At 37.7% G+C, this 16,465-nt stretch overlaps 1 protein-coding gene across 3 annotated transcripts in view; it reads left to right on the top strand.

Moving 5' to 3' along the window:
- Positions 1-16,465, top strand: part of GRIA4 (glutamate ionotropic receptor AMPA type subunit 4) — a gene marked incomplete at both ends in the record, with an annotated part of 215,795 nt that overhangs the window by 154,273 nt on the left and 45,057 nt on the right. For 2 of the 3 annotated variants that reach the window (XM_084226960.1, XM_084226961.1), the window contains 3 exons: positions 6,188-6,394; positions 12,698-13,068; positions 14,492-14,690. In XM_084226960.1, coding sequence (XP_084083086.1) covers positions 6,188-6,394; positions 12,698-13,068; positions 14,492-14,690 — 777 coding nt within the window. Of the gene's footprint in view, positions 1-61; positions 95-6,187; positions 6,395-12,697; positions 13,069-14,491; positions 14,691-16,465 lie in introns of those variants that run through there. The other variant, XM_084226962.1, reaches the window with a different exon arrangement.

The following is a 16,465-nucleotide window of genomic DNA, read 5'->3' as shown; positions in this document are numbered from 1 at the left end:
ACAAAAAAAAAGATTTGGTGATGGAAAAAAATATACTTCAGTACAGTCCTCCTCTTTTCAGCCTCTGATGAAGAATCCTATTTTAAGAAATTGATCAAGGAAGAAAAGAGTCCCAAGATGCTGCGAACATTCCTAACTAAGGCTCAAGTATTAACCACCAGTCTAGTAACATTGAGCTAATTTTTCCATATGGATTACTGTACCTCTGACTGGATGACCAGGCACTGAACCACCAAGAAAAGTTCTGTGACTAATCTGAAATGTCTAGAACAGATGATGTTAACCTTCAACTTTGCCAAGCTGAGAAGAGAACGATGTGAATTACAAGCTTTCAGTCGAAATTTTCCTCTCAAATCAATCCTGATACCTTTGACTGAAGCTCTCACACATGAATACTGTAATTTCCATAAATAGCTCCAAGCTTAGGAGAAGCAAGTAAAATATAATAATGAAAAGTAATAGAAAAGGTTTTTGTTCACGAGAAAGGAAAAAAAAGAAAAACAAGAAAGCTTTTAAAATGTGTTATCTTGCCTGTCCTGTTTGCATTGAAGCATTTTGATGTGCATAATAAATGTTATCTTCAAAAGAACTTTTCCAGTCCCTGTATTGAAGGGACTGATGGGATCGTTTGCAAAACCAAAAAGCTGGATTAGTATTCCAAAGCATGCCCTGTGTTAATGCAGCATGTCATTTTTGGATAAATGCAATTAATTGACAGCAGCACAGCTTCTTGACCAAAACTGTCCCCTTTCCATGTTTCAAAATCACAGTGCAAGAGAAATATATTGGAATTTGGTTTGAATAAGAATATATGGTGAATTCTGCCTTATCATGCCCATCTCCCATGAACTCCTCTGGGAGCTGCACACATGATGCTGAAGGCAGAATAGAACCATGATTCTTAATATTGGTTTGCTAGGACAATGTATTTAGCATCTGCAAGCATATGATCACACACACAAAGAAAAGAAATATTTAACTAGAATAACTTTCAGACTCCTGTTATTTTTCTCTTCTTTGTTATGTTGCAAATGCCACAGAGACTTTTTCACCTCTTCATTGCCCTCTTCATGTTGAAGGGAAGTTGAACCATTGTAGATGACACATTTAATTTTGGTTGCATGCATAGTTTCCAACATTAAACTGAAAAGCTTCTGCAAGCAGTGCTGTCAGACTTTTCAGTTTTCAAAGACAGATGTCATGGCCGCATAGGAAAAGCTTACAGGTTTTCAGCATGGCTCGCTTTAATTTTTGCCTAAAGCCAAAAAGCAGAAGTTAATTTGTCCTCTGTTTCTTCAGCTTTTATGTGTCTATGCTTACTTTGCTGTAGTGTGGCTGTATGCCTGTTGCATAGAAACTGCGTTATAATGAATCAGCTCTGCACCCAAAGAACTTAGTACAGTGTTTTCTACTTGACAAAATGTTTTCTTCATTTGTAACATAGTGAAAGCGCATAGAAGTTATTTTACAAATGTGGTTTAGGCTCTCAGCCTATCCCCATTAGCTATGTGGTGCAGCAGTGGCCCAGAGAGAGGAGGCAGCAGGGGGCAGCTGATGTTCTTTACCAACTGCCATTTATAGTTCCTATTCTGCACCTCATGTGATGCACAGCCTCCTGTACTCTGGGAAGGACAGATTTCCTACCTGCCAGAGGCATTCCCTTTGGGGTGGGATTGTAACACCTCCAAATGCATAGTAGGCTCATTGCATGACTGGAGAAGGGATGCTCTTTGCAGCCCTGCTGTAACACTGAGGTAAAGCAAGGGACTTGTCTAGCTAGGGAGAATGATCATCGCTAATTCTGCAAGTTCAGAAATACGGTCCCAAGTTGTTTAGGGAGAATCTAGGGAAGTAGGCTCAGAAGACTAATCCAAACTCTCCAATACATTTCATGATAGAGCCAACTCTGTACTTAACTCTGAGACTGCAAAACTCAAAAATCACAAAATTCCTTTAAAACCAAAGCTTGATGGTGAGCTGCATCTGAATTGTGCTTACAGTTCAATATCTGAACGGGATATCCTTGGTGTTGGCAGATTAAGTTCCAATGGCAGGATCCAGTTCACAGCCAAGTCACCTAGACGTGGATGACTTTACAAAGGGTATTGATTCAGTTGCATTCAGTGACATTCAAGATGCTCTAGGATACACAGCCTGTCCCCCATTTCTTACACTGGCAGGGTCGCCCTTGCCTGTCTCATGCTGTATATGTGCCCTCTCCCTCTGGATGTTTTAACTGGTGTATGTACTTTTCCAGGCACGTGGGGTAAGTTTTGCCCCAAGATTGTAATTCCACAAAGATTTAGAAATTGATTCAGAGGCCTATAGGTGGATGCCTTATACTGAGGATATCAGACCTATCTGTAAAAGGCAAGCACAAAACACCTGCAGAACAGCACCTTGGGGTCAAGCAGGTCACCTTAGGGCATCTAAGATGATAGGCAACTTTCATTAGGTGACTGAGAACCACCATCACTGTTTTGACTGATATTCTTGATAGAGTCTTACCTCAGAAATTCTAATTATAGGCTTTTTTCTCATAATAGAAAGATATTTTTTCATTAGAAACTTTATTAATTAAATTCTTCAGTAGACTGGAGAAAAAAAAAGAAGTTTGTTGCATGAAAATAATAAAGACTTCAAACCGAATCCTGGACACTTTATTCAGAAGAAAAAAAAAAAGAAAAAGAAAAAAAAGTCACCAAAAAAACCTTCCATTGACATTTACAGAAGTTTCTTTCAGAATAAAGTGTGATAATGTGTCCCACACCTGTTCTAAAAACTAGAAATTTCCTTGCACAGATATTTGTCACTTTTACAAATTATTTTTGCAATGGTGAATATTTTGAAATCCACTTTGGAATAGGAGAACCAAGTTTAAATCTGTTTGTTATTTGGGTTAGTTACTTTGTCCGACTTCCCTTATAGTATGAATCATCAGTTGTGAGCATTTAACTGTACACATGAATTTGTGGCAATGTGGTGGAATGATCTGTTTACATCTATAAAGGTAATTGTTGCAGACATCAACTTGTATTTGCAAATGTTAAGTATTGTTATGAAATTGTGAATTATATAAGTAAAGCTTGCACCATTTCAAATATCTGTTCCGTGCTAGTCATTGGTCATTTCAATGTGGACTTCTCCCTGATTCAGTGCTCCATAGAATATTCTTAAGCAGTGAAATCTTGCAAATATTGCAATATTAAACCTCATTCATCAGTAAGTCAGAGGTGATTTTGTATCAGTAGGTTAAAAGCTCATAGTCCAAAAATATAGTAAGCACAAAGATGGTGGGCAGTGATAATCTTTGTATTAGACAAGATGCTAAAACTGGAAACAATTAAAAAGTAGGCCTATGTTTTCAGCTATTTCAGCTGATTTAATAGAAGATAATACCTCTCCACAGACGATTTGCAGCTCTTGCATTTTTAGACTACCATGATTACACCAACATTACTACTAACTTTGAAAATGCTATTGCAAGGGATCATACAAAATAAAAAGGTCTTTTTCAGTGCCACAGATAGAAAAGAGCATCAAAATATGGCTAAGTACATGCTGTTGATCAACTCAGATATTTCATGACTTCACAGTGTGACCTTGAAAGTTTATCTGTGTAAGTTAGTTGTTAGCAAACCAGTAAAACTTGCCTTTCAGTGTCTTTTTATTATAGCAACTGAACACCTCATCAATTTGAGACATCCTCAAAGTCTGAAATATACAGGACTTAAAACTAGGGCTACTATTTGATTTATTTTTTATAAAAAACATTCTTTATCAGAAACTCACATGCAGTCCCACCCGCATTGCCCCATCAAATTCTACCTTGAAAATAGATACCTGATTACTTGGCAGCTAAAGAGGCACAAGAATTAAAGAATAAAATAGGTTAGGGGGGAAAGATCAAAATAATAAGCAAATGATAGTAGGTGCTGCTGTTATCTTTAATTTTTTCATTCCACACTGGCAGATCATACTCAGATGCTGCTTCTTTGAAAGCAGTCACAGCAAGGCATGCTACTTTACTCTATAAGCTAATTGCATTATGAAAAACAGTCCCTGCTGCTGTATTTTGCTCGAGATCAGTGTAAGAAAGGGAGGTGGATGGGTAAGAGGACCAGTGCAGTTCCTCCAGGTACCCAACAGATCCCTGTCAAATCTTAGTGGTCACTCGGCTACATGGGATGGTCTCTGCTTGCACCTACCAAGGACAGTATAGGGCCACTCCACTCCCCTTCTCAGTGTTCCCTCACAGAACTCCTGGGTAGTAGGGCTGAAGTTCACCTAACTTTTAACAGAAAAATTGAGGTATCTGTCACTTGGCTTTGCTGCGCAGAAACAGTTAAAATGCTTTTTTTGCAGCAGTCCTGCCAGTGGTGAGGTGCAGGCAGAAGCACAGTGAGTTTTGGAGGAAGAAGCAAGCTGATCTGGCATTCACAGTGCCTGTTTTCTTTGAGTCCATTGCCAGAATTATCTCCTGGTGGGACTCTAGTTGCATGCCTTTGGCTGGGGATTTATGGCTCAATCAGAAGAGCTGGAAATCACTGACTCTGGAAAGCAAAATTACTTTTGAGCAATTGCAATGTAGCTGAAGCTTGTAAGGAGAGATCACAAATGTAGGACAGTGGACAGACTTTTTGCCCTTCTAGGAAGCAGTTGGCTAAATCACAGACAGGACAGAATGTTTTTTACCTCTGTTTATTTTAAACCTTTTTGTGTGCGATAACATATGGGGAAAGGCACAGATTTTGGCTCTTCCTCTCATGTGAACAAAAAGTCTTTGTGAGGGAAGAACATTTTATACACATGGCCAAAATACTTTCAAAAATCAAGAACTTCTGCAGAGGTCAAGATCTCCCTGCTTTTCTCCCTCTCTCCCTCTAGGTGACCAGTGGTTGAGATCAAAGTGATTTAAGTAGGGATAGGAATACAGTAAAAAGTGCAGGCTGCTGGTAATACTCAGCAGTTTTCCTTTGAAGATGCAAACTCTATACAGGCAAAGGCACTCACTGGACTTCACTCATGTAATACCACCAATCCTCCCTTGTCAGACACCTAATAGAGGTCACAAAATTGTTGATGCTCACAGATGATGTTCTTGTAGTTTCAGTGAAGCAGGCATTGCTGCAGTATATGTTTAAATTTCTTTTTATTCTTGTGCTAATTATATCTGTAGGAAAGATGGGAATGGGCAGAATACTAGCAAGGTTAGTTTCAAAAGATCAACATTTTCCAGGGATAACAGAGAGAAAACTTAAGTTGCCAGTATTTTGTGATGTAAATTCAAACAAAGGGTGACCTAAATTACCCTTTATATTAGACCAATATTTCATCTGGAACTGGCTCTGAATATGAATTATGTGAAGTAATTTAAAATGCCATCAGAAAGTATAGTTTTACTTAATAATTTCTAAAGTCTGAATTCACATAGAGCTAAAAAATTACCTTGATTTCCCAGTTGCATAATGGTCACTATTGTGATAGTATGGTTTATACAGGGAATGCAAGATCCACTCTCCAAGACTGGTTTTACTCGTTCTCAATGGCACTCACTGTCCCAAAATATTTGGTACTTCTTTTTCATACAACATGTAAAGTCACTGTCAACTTACTACCATTCTTGTCCATGCATATCACTTAAGTTCATCCTAAACAACCTTGCAGAATCTGCACTGCTTATTTTAAAGGGAAGATGCATATTTCCTTGGGAGTGTATTTCTGTGTTCTCACGAAAATGTATGTAGCCTCCTAGGAACTATACGTTGTAAAACTCAAGAAGTGAAGCCACTCAGGCTCTGCATCTGAAGATACATAGGCAGTAACCCCACTATGTTGGAGGATATGAAGTCAGAAGTCTGCATTGTACCTTCATGATCTCACAGCCCTTTGCCCTGTATAGGCCCAACCTCAATTTGTACTTCAAATTTACCTTATACTGCACTAAGGTCTGTCATTTAAAACAAAGTAAGGTCGATAATTATTGTGAAATGTATAACCCAAATTAGTGTGCAGACTATATCTTGCCAGAAAGATTTCTGTTCATACATTTTAATTTAAACCTGCTAATACTGTCCATGAACTTTTTATAAATTGCGTGTTGTTCAGTTAGCTCATGACATGTTTGGTTTTTTTCAGACTATATTCGGTACACTTCTCCTTTACAGTTCTACTTCTTTCATTATAGGAAGCCCCATATGTTATGTTCAAGAAAAACCATGACACGTTTGAAGGGAATGACAAGTTTGAAGGATACTGTGTAGATCTGGCATCAGAAATTGCAAAACATATTGGTATCAAGTACAAAATTGCCATTGTTCCTGATGGAAAATATGGAGCAAGGGATCCAGAGACAAAAATCTGGAATGGGATGGTGGGAGAACTTGTTTATGGGGTAAGCATACCAATTTTTGAAGCAGGATTTAATTTATCATAGTATAAGCCATAAAATAGGAAGTATATTTGCATTTTATTTAATTTTGGGGTCACAGAAAAGACACAGAATCTTGTTTCAGGTCTGCGAGTTTTCACATATTTTCAAGATAAAAATTAATAGTTTCATGCAAGTTCTACTATTTATTCAATTAGTACCTTGAAACATTAGAACATCCATACTTTGCATATCCCTTAAAAATTCATTAATGTTAGAGACCATCTATTCTTGACACACTGTAAAACTTGGTTGGGAAGAATATCACTCATTAATTCATTTTCATGGAATGGTGGATAGATCTTTTTAAAATGATGGGATTCTTGGTCTAGTTTGAGAAATGAAAAATCCGCCATCATATATATTAAACATAGGTAATAAACCACTACAGACAAGTACATAATGAGGCAATTCACAATGAAGACAGACTTTTAAGATTACCATGAATTATAAAACTTAAGATCAAACCTGGTAAGTTTAACAACTGAGAACATTATGTTGTAGAGTGCTCTGGAGAAGGATTCTTCAGAATACCATAATAGTTAGCAATTCTGTTGACACATAAAGTTCCAATATTTAAAAGAAAATAGCTCCAACAAATCTAAATAAATATTTTCAATATCTGGTGCTACCAAAAGTAGCAAAACTCAGAGCTGAGCTTGCTGGTGGCTACAGTTGCTAGTATCTACTCTGCAAAGAATTCAGAATTCTTAGAGAAATTTTTAATTTCAGTGATGGAATAATTAAAAAAAAATCCTCAAACTACCCAGGTATGAATATTTCAAGCCATGAACTCATAACATGCCTCAACCTCCTCATAAAAAATTCCTGCATACCAGTTGATCCATCCCCAGTCACATTTTTCACAATTCCACTGACAGTTCAGGCCATACGTTGCAAAGGCCTCGTGGCTCTTGTAGCAGTTCCATTTCAGTTCCCTCCTGCCAGGTTAGCAGAGCTGATAAATTGTCCATTAGCATCAGGTCAAGGGATTCTGCAGAATGAAACAGTCTCTGTGCCATAGGAGTGTGGGAAATGTTGCCCCAGAATTCTGGTGATCTCCCTTCCCCATTGGAATGGAAAGGTTATATCAGGTTCACAGAACCCTCCATGTTCTTCGAAGTTCATGAAGGAGCCATCTTCAGTTTTCTCCTTAAAGGGTAGGAACACTGAATGTCACCAAGCATGTATATCTACTTCAGTGTCTTGAAAACAGCTCAACTCTTAGGATAGTTAAATGTAGAGATTTTTCAGAATTATTTTATCAAGTATGGAGGTTATTCCTTCTCTGGCTTTTAATTGCAGTAGCAAACCCATGGACATCAATGGCCAAGCACTGTTTTACACTAAAATGTTTTTTCAATTATCCAAGACATCCATACTATTCATGAGAAATCTCTTTTGTTCATCTGTACAGTTTCAGTGGTCTATCATCTAATTGAAAATTATAGAGGAAACTTGATATTACACTTTCATTTTCTGTTTGTATGGGGTATATTTTCTTTCTTTTATCTTAAAAAAATTACCTCATCAATCCCAAGCTGTCCTAGGACTAGACTGAAATAAAAAGTGTTGTTAGGAAGCTCACACAGATGTGTCAGCACCTACAGCTTTTAACAGAGCTGAAAGCATTAAAGTTCACAGGCATGAGTAACCTGTTGCAAATTACCCGCATGAAGAAGGCCAGCCCAGAATCCAAGGCCAACACTTCATTTTTTGTAATGGAAAAGAGTGAGGAGGAGGCTCTTTCCAGCTGTCTGTTTAGGATGGCTGCGGTCTCTTTGCATTTCTGGGACTAGGTCTTGGGAATGAGCTGCAGCAAAGCTCTTGGAGCTGCTTTTTGGCTGAAGTCAGCTGCTGCCCAGGACGTTTGCTCCACTGCCATGAGGCTCCTTGAGGCTGTACCGATCCTGGTGTATGGGCGGCACCAGGGAACGTCCCTGTGCTTCAGAATTTGCCTGATTAAACTGCTAAATTGCAAGAATGGCCTCCAGTACATTTTTGGCCCATAAATACTGTCCAAAACAATTCCTGAGCCCAGCTGGACCCTGGGATAGAGCAGAGACCTTTCCCTACATGCAGCTCCAGTGAGGCCATGCAGGTTTAGAGGTCGGGTGACTTTGATGGCAGCAATGTGCCCTGTCCAGTGCCAAGAGCTACACCAGGCATGCTTAATGTACTTCTGCAGGTGTAGCTTTAAAGGAAATTGTCCATTCTGTTACTTACAAAGTTTTCTGCTAAAGATTTCCACAGGGAATCCATCAAGAGCATCCTCCCTGCAAATTCCTTGAGTCCTTGCCAGACAATTTACAGAGCATCAGGTTCCCAGGCCGAGGAGAAAACAGAAAAATCAGTCAGGCAGAGACTTTGCTGCAAAGCTCTGCTAGAAGAAGAGTATGTTCATCTTCTCTGATAGATCCCCTAATCATAAACACAAATAGTCTGAGTAGTTGGCTGTGTTTCAAGCAAGGCTTTTTATTCGCAGCCAGGACTGGGAGAGAATTTGCAACTGAATTAGCAAGTTGACGAGATGATCTGTTTGGGAAACATTTTACAGCTTTTAATTCCCAACCATGTTAATGGATTAACAGGCAGTTTTGCTCTGGCTGGCGAGATTGGACTCTTTCTGTACGACACAAAAAGTTCCTCTGCTCTCTTGCTCTTACCATCATACCCCAAAGCCCCTTAGCCCTATCCTTATTACTTAGAATGGACATGTGAAAATTTTATCCCATGTTCCTTTAAGACCTGTATGCACCAGAGGTGCCTGGACACTCAGGTGTGCACAGAGCAGGGTAGTAATTTTCTAAACCCCAGGATAGATTTTTCCATCATGTCCCAGAGGAAACATCATATAAAATGCTGTGGGGTACAGTTTAGCTAAGATTGCACAGAATGTCATGGTGGGGATGGTTGCTTATTTTCCTGTTTTGTTTTTGGCACACTATTAAAAACAAGGAAATCTTGGTCATTTGTCCCTGATGAATCCACATGCATGCAGTGGTCCATGGGGATTCTATTTGCCTTGATATCTAGCTCACAGGAGAAATGCTGGCTGGGAATAAAGTGCCATTAAGCACATGTAACAGGTGTTTCCAAATTCACTAACAGTCAGCTCCAATTAAATATTCATTCTCCTGACACAGAATGCTTTTCTTTCACTGCTTAACACAAAAGGTCACAACTCATTTCTGTCTGAAACCTTAGAAGCCATGAGCTTCTGAGGTTAAAATCTGTTTCTGCATGATTTTTCTCAGATAGCTTTACTACCTTCACAATACTTGTACCAAGCATAAATTTTATTCACAACATTATAATAATTATATATTCTGGAAAAGAAAATGTCTCTCTCCATCAGAATCAATCTTGTCTCCTTCTATAATATTGGAAGGCTCCACTGAATGCATCTGTACTTGGTAATGGTGGAGCCTTGATTGAAATGCTGTTACAGACGCAGTTGATTTAACTGTGAAGTATCATTAGTCTTTGTCAAAACAGATTTCAATGGCAACAAAGTCATTAATTGTTTTGCACCATGGTTATATTGTTAATCATTTAAATCTGTAATTACATGGTGTATGTTAACTGGGCAAAGCACAAACGCTGATAATTATAATGCGCAGCTATTTTCATTATTTAGCTTTTGCAATGAACAGTTTATGTAGGCTTTACATGGCACACAATAGTCTTACAAAAATAATAATATGATCAGTCTGGGGGGCTGTAGTTTCTCCAATTTTTTGGCATTTAATTATTACATAGCTATATATTTTCTTTTTAGATTTCTTAGCATAAAATTTATTTATCTAAATTTCGAATTATCTGATACTAGATCACTATTGTAAAAAAATGGGTTAAGTTCCTATTTCTCCTCTTTAACTCCTTCAAGTACTGTAGGCAGCAGTTCTGATGATGTTCAAGTTCTGCATACCCTATTTGAGCATTTAAATTTGGTAATATAAATCCTCTCCAGCATTTCACATATAATATGCAATGTGCTAAGTAGGTATTCAAAATCTCCTCAATTCACACTAACATGGCGATGTCACTTTTCCAGCTCACACTGTGAAAACTAACAACCCCCAGGAATCTGTGTTTTAACCCCAGTGGAAACCTGCAGAGACAAAAAAACCCACAAGTAGAAAAAACCCTGTTTTAACCCCAGTAGAAATCTGCAGACGCAAAAAAACCCGCTGTTAGCCAGCTTTGAAGAGCAGTGACCAGGTCTGTCATTTAATGAAGATACCACTATGTGACAAACACAGAGAGGACTGGCAGGAAGAGATCACAGTTGCCACGAGTCTTTTGCTTAATTAAAGGACTCCACATTAGGCATTCTCAATAATCGAAATTTAGAAACACAAAAGATGTTGGCTCTAAAGAAGGAAACCATTCTTCTGGAGAAAAACTACTCATGAGTGAGATGAAAAAAAAAATATGCAGAAAAGCCAGTAGCTCAAACCATCCTACAGTCTCTACACGACCGAAACTAAGTTTACTTTATAATTTTCAGGCAAGTTAAAAATATATTTAAGACATATTACTCTTCTCATAGAATAGCTGTTTTCATAAGATATCTATTTCAGCATGATTTAGATAATCACAAGGGATTAAGAAGTCAATTTTTTTTAAAATGCCTCGTACAACGAAATGTAAATTAAAATTCAGAGAATTAGCAGTGTTATCATAATGTTTACCTGAGACATTAGCACCAGAGGTAATTTCTGATACCTTTGCAAAATTATGATTTCAGATGCATTGCTTAAAATGTAATATCTTTATATAAAATTTTGGTAAGTGCTTGCATCACAACTATTTCAGAATGACAGATATAATCTGATGATTAATATACAGCCAACTCTATACAAATGTGCATTTTTGGGCCATTGAATGAGTCAGTTCTTTTGAATTACTTACAATTCCAAAGCTGCCAAAATAGGTTTAATTTTTAACTACCCAATATTGGTTGAAAATTAAATTCCATAAAACATATATGGCTCCATATGACTTAGCACATAAAATAAAAACCACAAATTAATTTGAATGCGTTTACCTGTTTCAAAGTTGTAACATGACAAAAAAGCTCCTTTTCAATATTTTCTTTGGCACACGAGCTATTTACATAACACTGGGTTAAACTATTTGAGCACATCCTCATTTTTCAGCATGTTTTAACCTTGTAAAAAGAGTTGACAAAATACAGTTACTCTCCTGAGCCCCTATAGAAATGCACACTGGCCACAGAGCACAGGCTCTGCTCTGTGTCTGTACCTGGGCACAGCACCATGATGATGGATAGGACACAAGTTTCAGCTGCTCTCGCATCTGTTCCCCTCTCAGAGGTGCATCCTTTGACCCAGGTCCCCACACAATTCCCATCTGAAGCACTGCTGCAGTGACAGCTTTAGTGTAAAAGGCAAGGCTAGGCAAGGAACAAACCTTAATGTAGTGTAGCATCCCTAAGGAGAAAAGCAATGCATTAGTTTAGCTCCAGTATTTTATGGTGCATACAGACATCATTGTTAGCAGCCATAATCACCTCCATCAATAATGATTCATTCAAGATTGGCATCGTCATCCAAAAAACATGTTAGAAACACATTTAAAAAATATTCCTGGCACTAGTGGGAATGGATTCAGCACACATTTTATCCTTTTAGCACATGATTTTGCACACCTTTTTCCTGTATATTTGCTATTTTTGCTGTTTAAAACCTAATTCTGTATTATTAGGCTATATATCCCTTGAGACAGCTCTGTGCAGTTTGGTGAAATCACAGCAACAGTTAATCACTTTTGCAGCCTCATGCCATTTGGAGCTTTCTTGAGTCTATGAACTGCTTTACCTCAAAATATTATTATGTTTTACCAAATATAACAATTAAAAAGTCTCTATACATTCAGTGACAATAAGGTCATTCTCATTTTCCATTCTTTCTTGAATTCCGTTATTTAAATCTAAATTAATGCCTAAAATGATCTTCTTGTACTGCTGCTCACCTCTATAAGATTTAAGAGTCTACTTCTTAGCAGAAAAAATTAGGTATTTGTATAATTCTTTGAAATAAAAACCTGCAATGTGTATGTTTTACTGAAAGCATATTGAGTAAATGCAGAGTGTGATAGAAAGAAGGAGAAAAATGCTACAAAGAGCATTTAAGCCACGCTGTCCTGATGTTAATAACATACCTTTGGAATTAGCTGCTTACCAAGTGTATAAGCACACATCAATTAATCTATACATCTATATTTCTTTTTTCTTTATAGAAAGCAGAGATTGCTGTTGCGCCTCTGACCATCACTTTGGTACGAGAAGAGGTCATTGATTTTTCTAAGCCTTTTATGAGTTTGGGGATATCCATTATGATCAAAAAGCCCCAGAAATCTAAACCAGGAGTGTTTTCCTTCTTGGACCCTTTGGCGTATGAGATCTGGATGTGCATAGTCTTTGCCTACATTGGTGTCAGTGTGGTCCTGTTCCTAGTTAGCAGGTTTAGTCCATATGAGTGGCACACAGAAGAACCAGAGGATGGGAAAGAAGGACCCAGTGACCAGCCTCCCAATGAGTTTGGCATATTCAACAGCCTCTGGTTTTCCCTGGGTGCCTTTATGCAACAAGGATGTGATATTTCCCCAAGGTTTGTGTCAAATCTTTTTACATTTTTATTTTGTCTTCAACACTGAAGCATAAAACCTTCTTTCGTTAATTTTCCGGGCAGTGTTTTGAAGTTCATTCTTCAACCTTTTCTTTTTCTTTTTTTTTTCTTTTTATTTTTTAATAGCCATGATAAGAGCAACAGATAATCTACTTTAAATTTCAGTCATTACTATAATTTTTCCAATGTCAATGTGCATAAACCCCAAACAGCTGCCAGAAACAGCAGTGTCACACAGGGGAAATTCCACTGGGTTGACTTCTGAAGAACTGTGTTGTTGCTAGATTAGTTCCATGGTGCTACAACCACGAAATGCACACAGTTGTGCTGAATATCTGCCTTGCATCAAGGAATGTCCCACTTCTGTTTCAAGACCTACAGTGCTGCTTCACAAATATTGCTGTCTGTGAGAGACAATATTTGACTGTTTCTGAGAAGCCACTCTGTGTTGCTCTTAGAGCAACAGAGCACATGCCTCAGATTTACTACGTGTTTGGTTTTATAATACATGATTAGTCCTATAATATATGATAATCTAGTAAATGAATAGTCTAATACATGCAGCCCTGAATTTCTCAGCATTTTACGAAGTTCTGGAACTTTAGTGGGCAGTAACTAAAAATTTTTAATTAAATATTATGACCCAATCTTTCAAACTTAAAGGCTTCATTTTAGCCATTTGCAGTGAAATTTTGAGTGTTCAGCATTGGCCTAATCCTTTGATTATTGAAGTTAGCAATAAAACTGGTACTGATTAAGAGTGGATGTGCCTTGCTCCTCAACAACCTTCTCATCAAATTGCAGGTATTGAAAAGAAAAATACAGTTTTTTACTTAACCAAAATGTCTCTTCTATCACAAAATTCTTGCTTCTTAAAGAAGAAAAATGTGACTGTTCAATGAATGATTGCAGTAGCTTGTGGAATTTTTGAGAAGTCTGGGTGACAGGAACATGTTAATCCTAAAGCCAACATAATCCATATGCAAAGCCTTTTGCATTTTTTTTTTAAGAGGAAACCAAGAAAGCTACTGATTTTCAGCTACCATGATTTACTTTTGTCTCCAAAAAGAGATTACCTACCCAGTATTTTTTGACACTTTTTTCCTATTTTTAGGCATGTCCTGAAATAATAGGAACACTGAGATTACCGTCCAAGAGGATTTAAGCTTCTGTGTATGTGTGATACACATTGGTACAGTGGACTACACTGTAGACATTAAGTTTCTAGAGTAGAAGCATCTATTAATATTTAAAATGCAAATGATCTTCCTCCCATTGATTGTTGCTTAATGACAAATGTTCTGCAATAATGGTGCCTTCACTCTCTCTCACTCTCTCTCTCTCTCTCTCTCACTTTTCGTGGCTCAGGAGACAGGAAAATGTGCATTATCTTATTCATGTTTAGATCCCTCTCAGGTCGCATTGTCGGAGGTGTCTGGTGGTTCTTCACGCTCATCATTATTTCATCCTACACTGCTAACCTCGCTGCTTTCTTGACTGTTGAGCGAATGGTCTCCCCCATAGAGAGTGCAGAAGACCTTGCCAAACAAACCGAAATTGCTTACGGGACACTGGACTCAGGGTCAACCAAAGAGTTCTTCAGAGTAAGTTGGCGCATCCATTAGAGCAGCTATCCCTACCAACCACTCTTATAACATGCTTGGAAATGTGAAATAATGTGACTTTGCAATTATATGCAGTATGGTTTTGTAACTCCTGAAATGCTTTAGCTACATTTTTACCCCCACAAGACCATTTTTTAATCTATGGAAAGCTTATTGATCCTGTCAAAAAAAAAAAAAAAGAGATGCAAAAGAGATGCCCAGGGGGATACTGAAGCAAGTGATAATTAAAGCAGCATTGCACTATTGATTCATGTGAAGCTACAGTACTGAAGTGATGTGCAGCATTGAAAGCCTATGATGGTAAAGTGGAGTCTTGCAGGTTTTGTTTCTGCTTATGGATTTGGCTGTGTGCATTTTGCTTTAGGGTCTTGGGTGGTGGGCAGGAAATGCATTTTTTAATTTGCTGACTTTCAGATGGATAATAAAGAGAAAATTTAACTCGGGGGGATGTGTTTGGAGCATTAGGAAATAGCCTAAGTAGCCATTCATATGCCTGTGCTGTCTCTATTGATTACTTCATTGTCATTTGCTTTCCTGCATTAGTGTGGTTGGTATGTAATCCTCATCATTTGCCAGCTGGAAAGCAGGGAGCTTGGACATCACAGGCAGCACATAATAAACAGTCCTTCCTGCTTTTTTTCATGACTCCAGCAGATGAAAGTTAAGCTCAGCTGACCAAAGTGAGTTTAGTGTTTAAACAGAGCTCTGAATAAATGCTGTTAGTCAGTGACCCTTCCTTGAAAATTGCGCAGCTAATTAGGTCATTATTTAGCTGAAATGTGGAGATTAAGGGATTTTTAGAAGTCAGAAAGATGGAATGAAAATTTCTTCTAATTGCCTAATTGAAAGCAGTTTTGTTAGGTACTCACTCACACCTTCACTGTTTTCAATTTGGCCAAACTGAACTCAGCAAACCATTAACAAAATTTTCAGTGCCATTTGGAAACTGTAGACAATATTCATTCAAAGACAGTGTCTCAAGTGAAATAACCTTTTTATTGCAACAAATATCCCCATAGAAGAACTTGCAAATCTGTTCTATTAGCTGCAGAAAGATGATTTATAAGATATAGATTTCACTTAACAAACACAGTGATTGGACCTTCACATCATGAAATTGCTCAAGGAGCTCAGTTTAACCCAGTTTTCTAGATTTCTTCTGTAGACACTGGAGAAAGAAAAGCAGTCCTGTGCATCCTGTGTGAGATGTGTATGTTATGATGAAATAAAGCACACATTTAAGTATCTGCCTCTTTACTTGAACCCAAGAAGGATCCAGCTGAAATGGCTACGGTGCTTGGTACCTCATTTTTAATGAGGACTGTTCACTAAAAGGTTTCTAACTACACCTGCCTTACTACTTTTTTAATGAGTACAGTCCCTCCTACTGATTATATATATTCACCTATGTTTCACCCATAAACACATTTTTAGTTCTTTTTGTGGAAAGTTAGATATTTTATTCTTGGAACTAGAGTTTTAGTCCATAATAAGTTGAGGTGGTAACCGCAATATATGCATCACAAATAGTTCTTTCTACTAGAATGAAGATGTGATGATACTTAAAAACATGATGCTGATGGTCAGGCAGATTTATGTTACTTTGTATTTATTAATTTGTTGCATTTTCAAGAGTGTCTACTGCTTGCAAATTTGTTAGGTGATGGTATGCAAAAATTAATTCCAAAAGAAATAGAGAAGGAACAACTGGAGTTTTCTTAAGAGTTTCAAAATATTTGTATCAGCCATTGTAT

Source organism: Fringilla coelebs, assembly GCF_963513975.1.
Source record: "Fringilla coelebs genome assembly, chromosome: 2".
NCBI lineage: Eukaryota > Metazoa > Chordata > Aves > Passeriformes > Fringillidae > Fringilla > Fringilla coelebs.
This window is presented reverse-complemented; position numbering and strand designations above follow the sequence as displayed.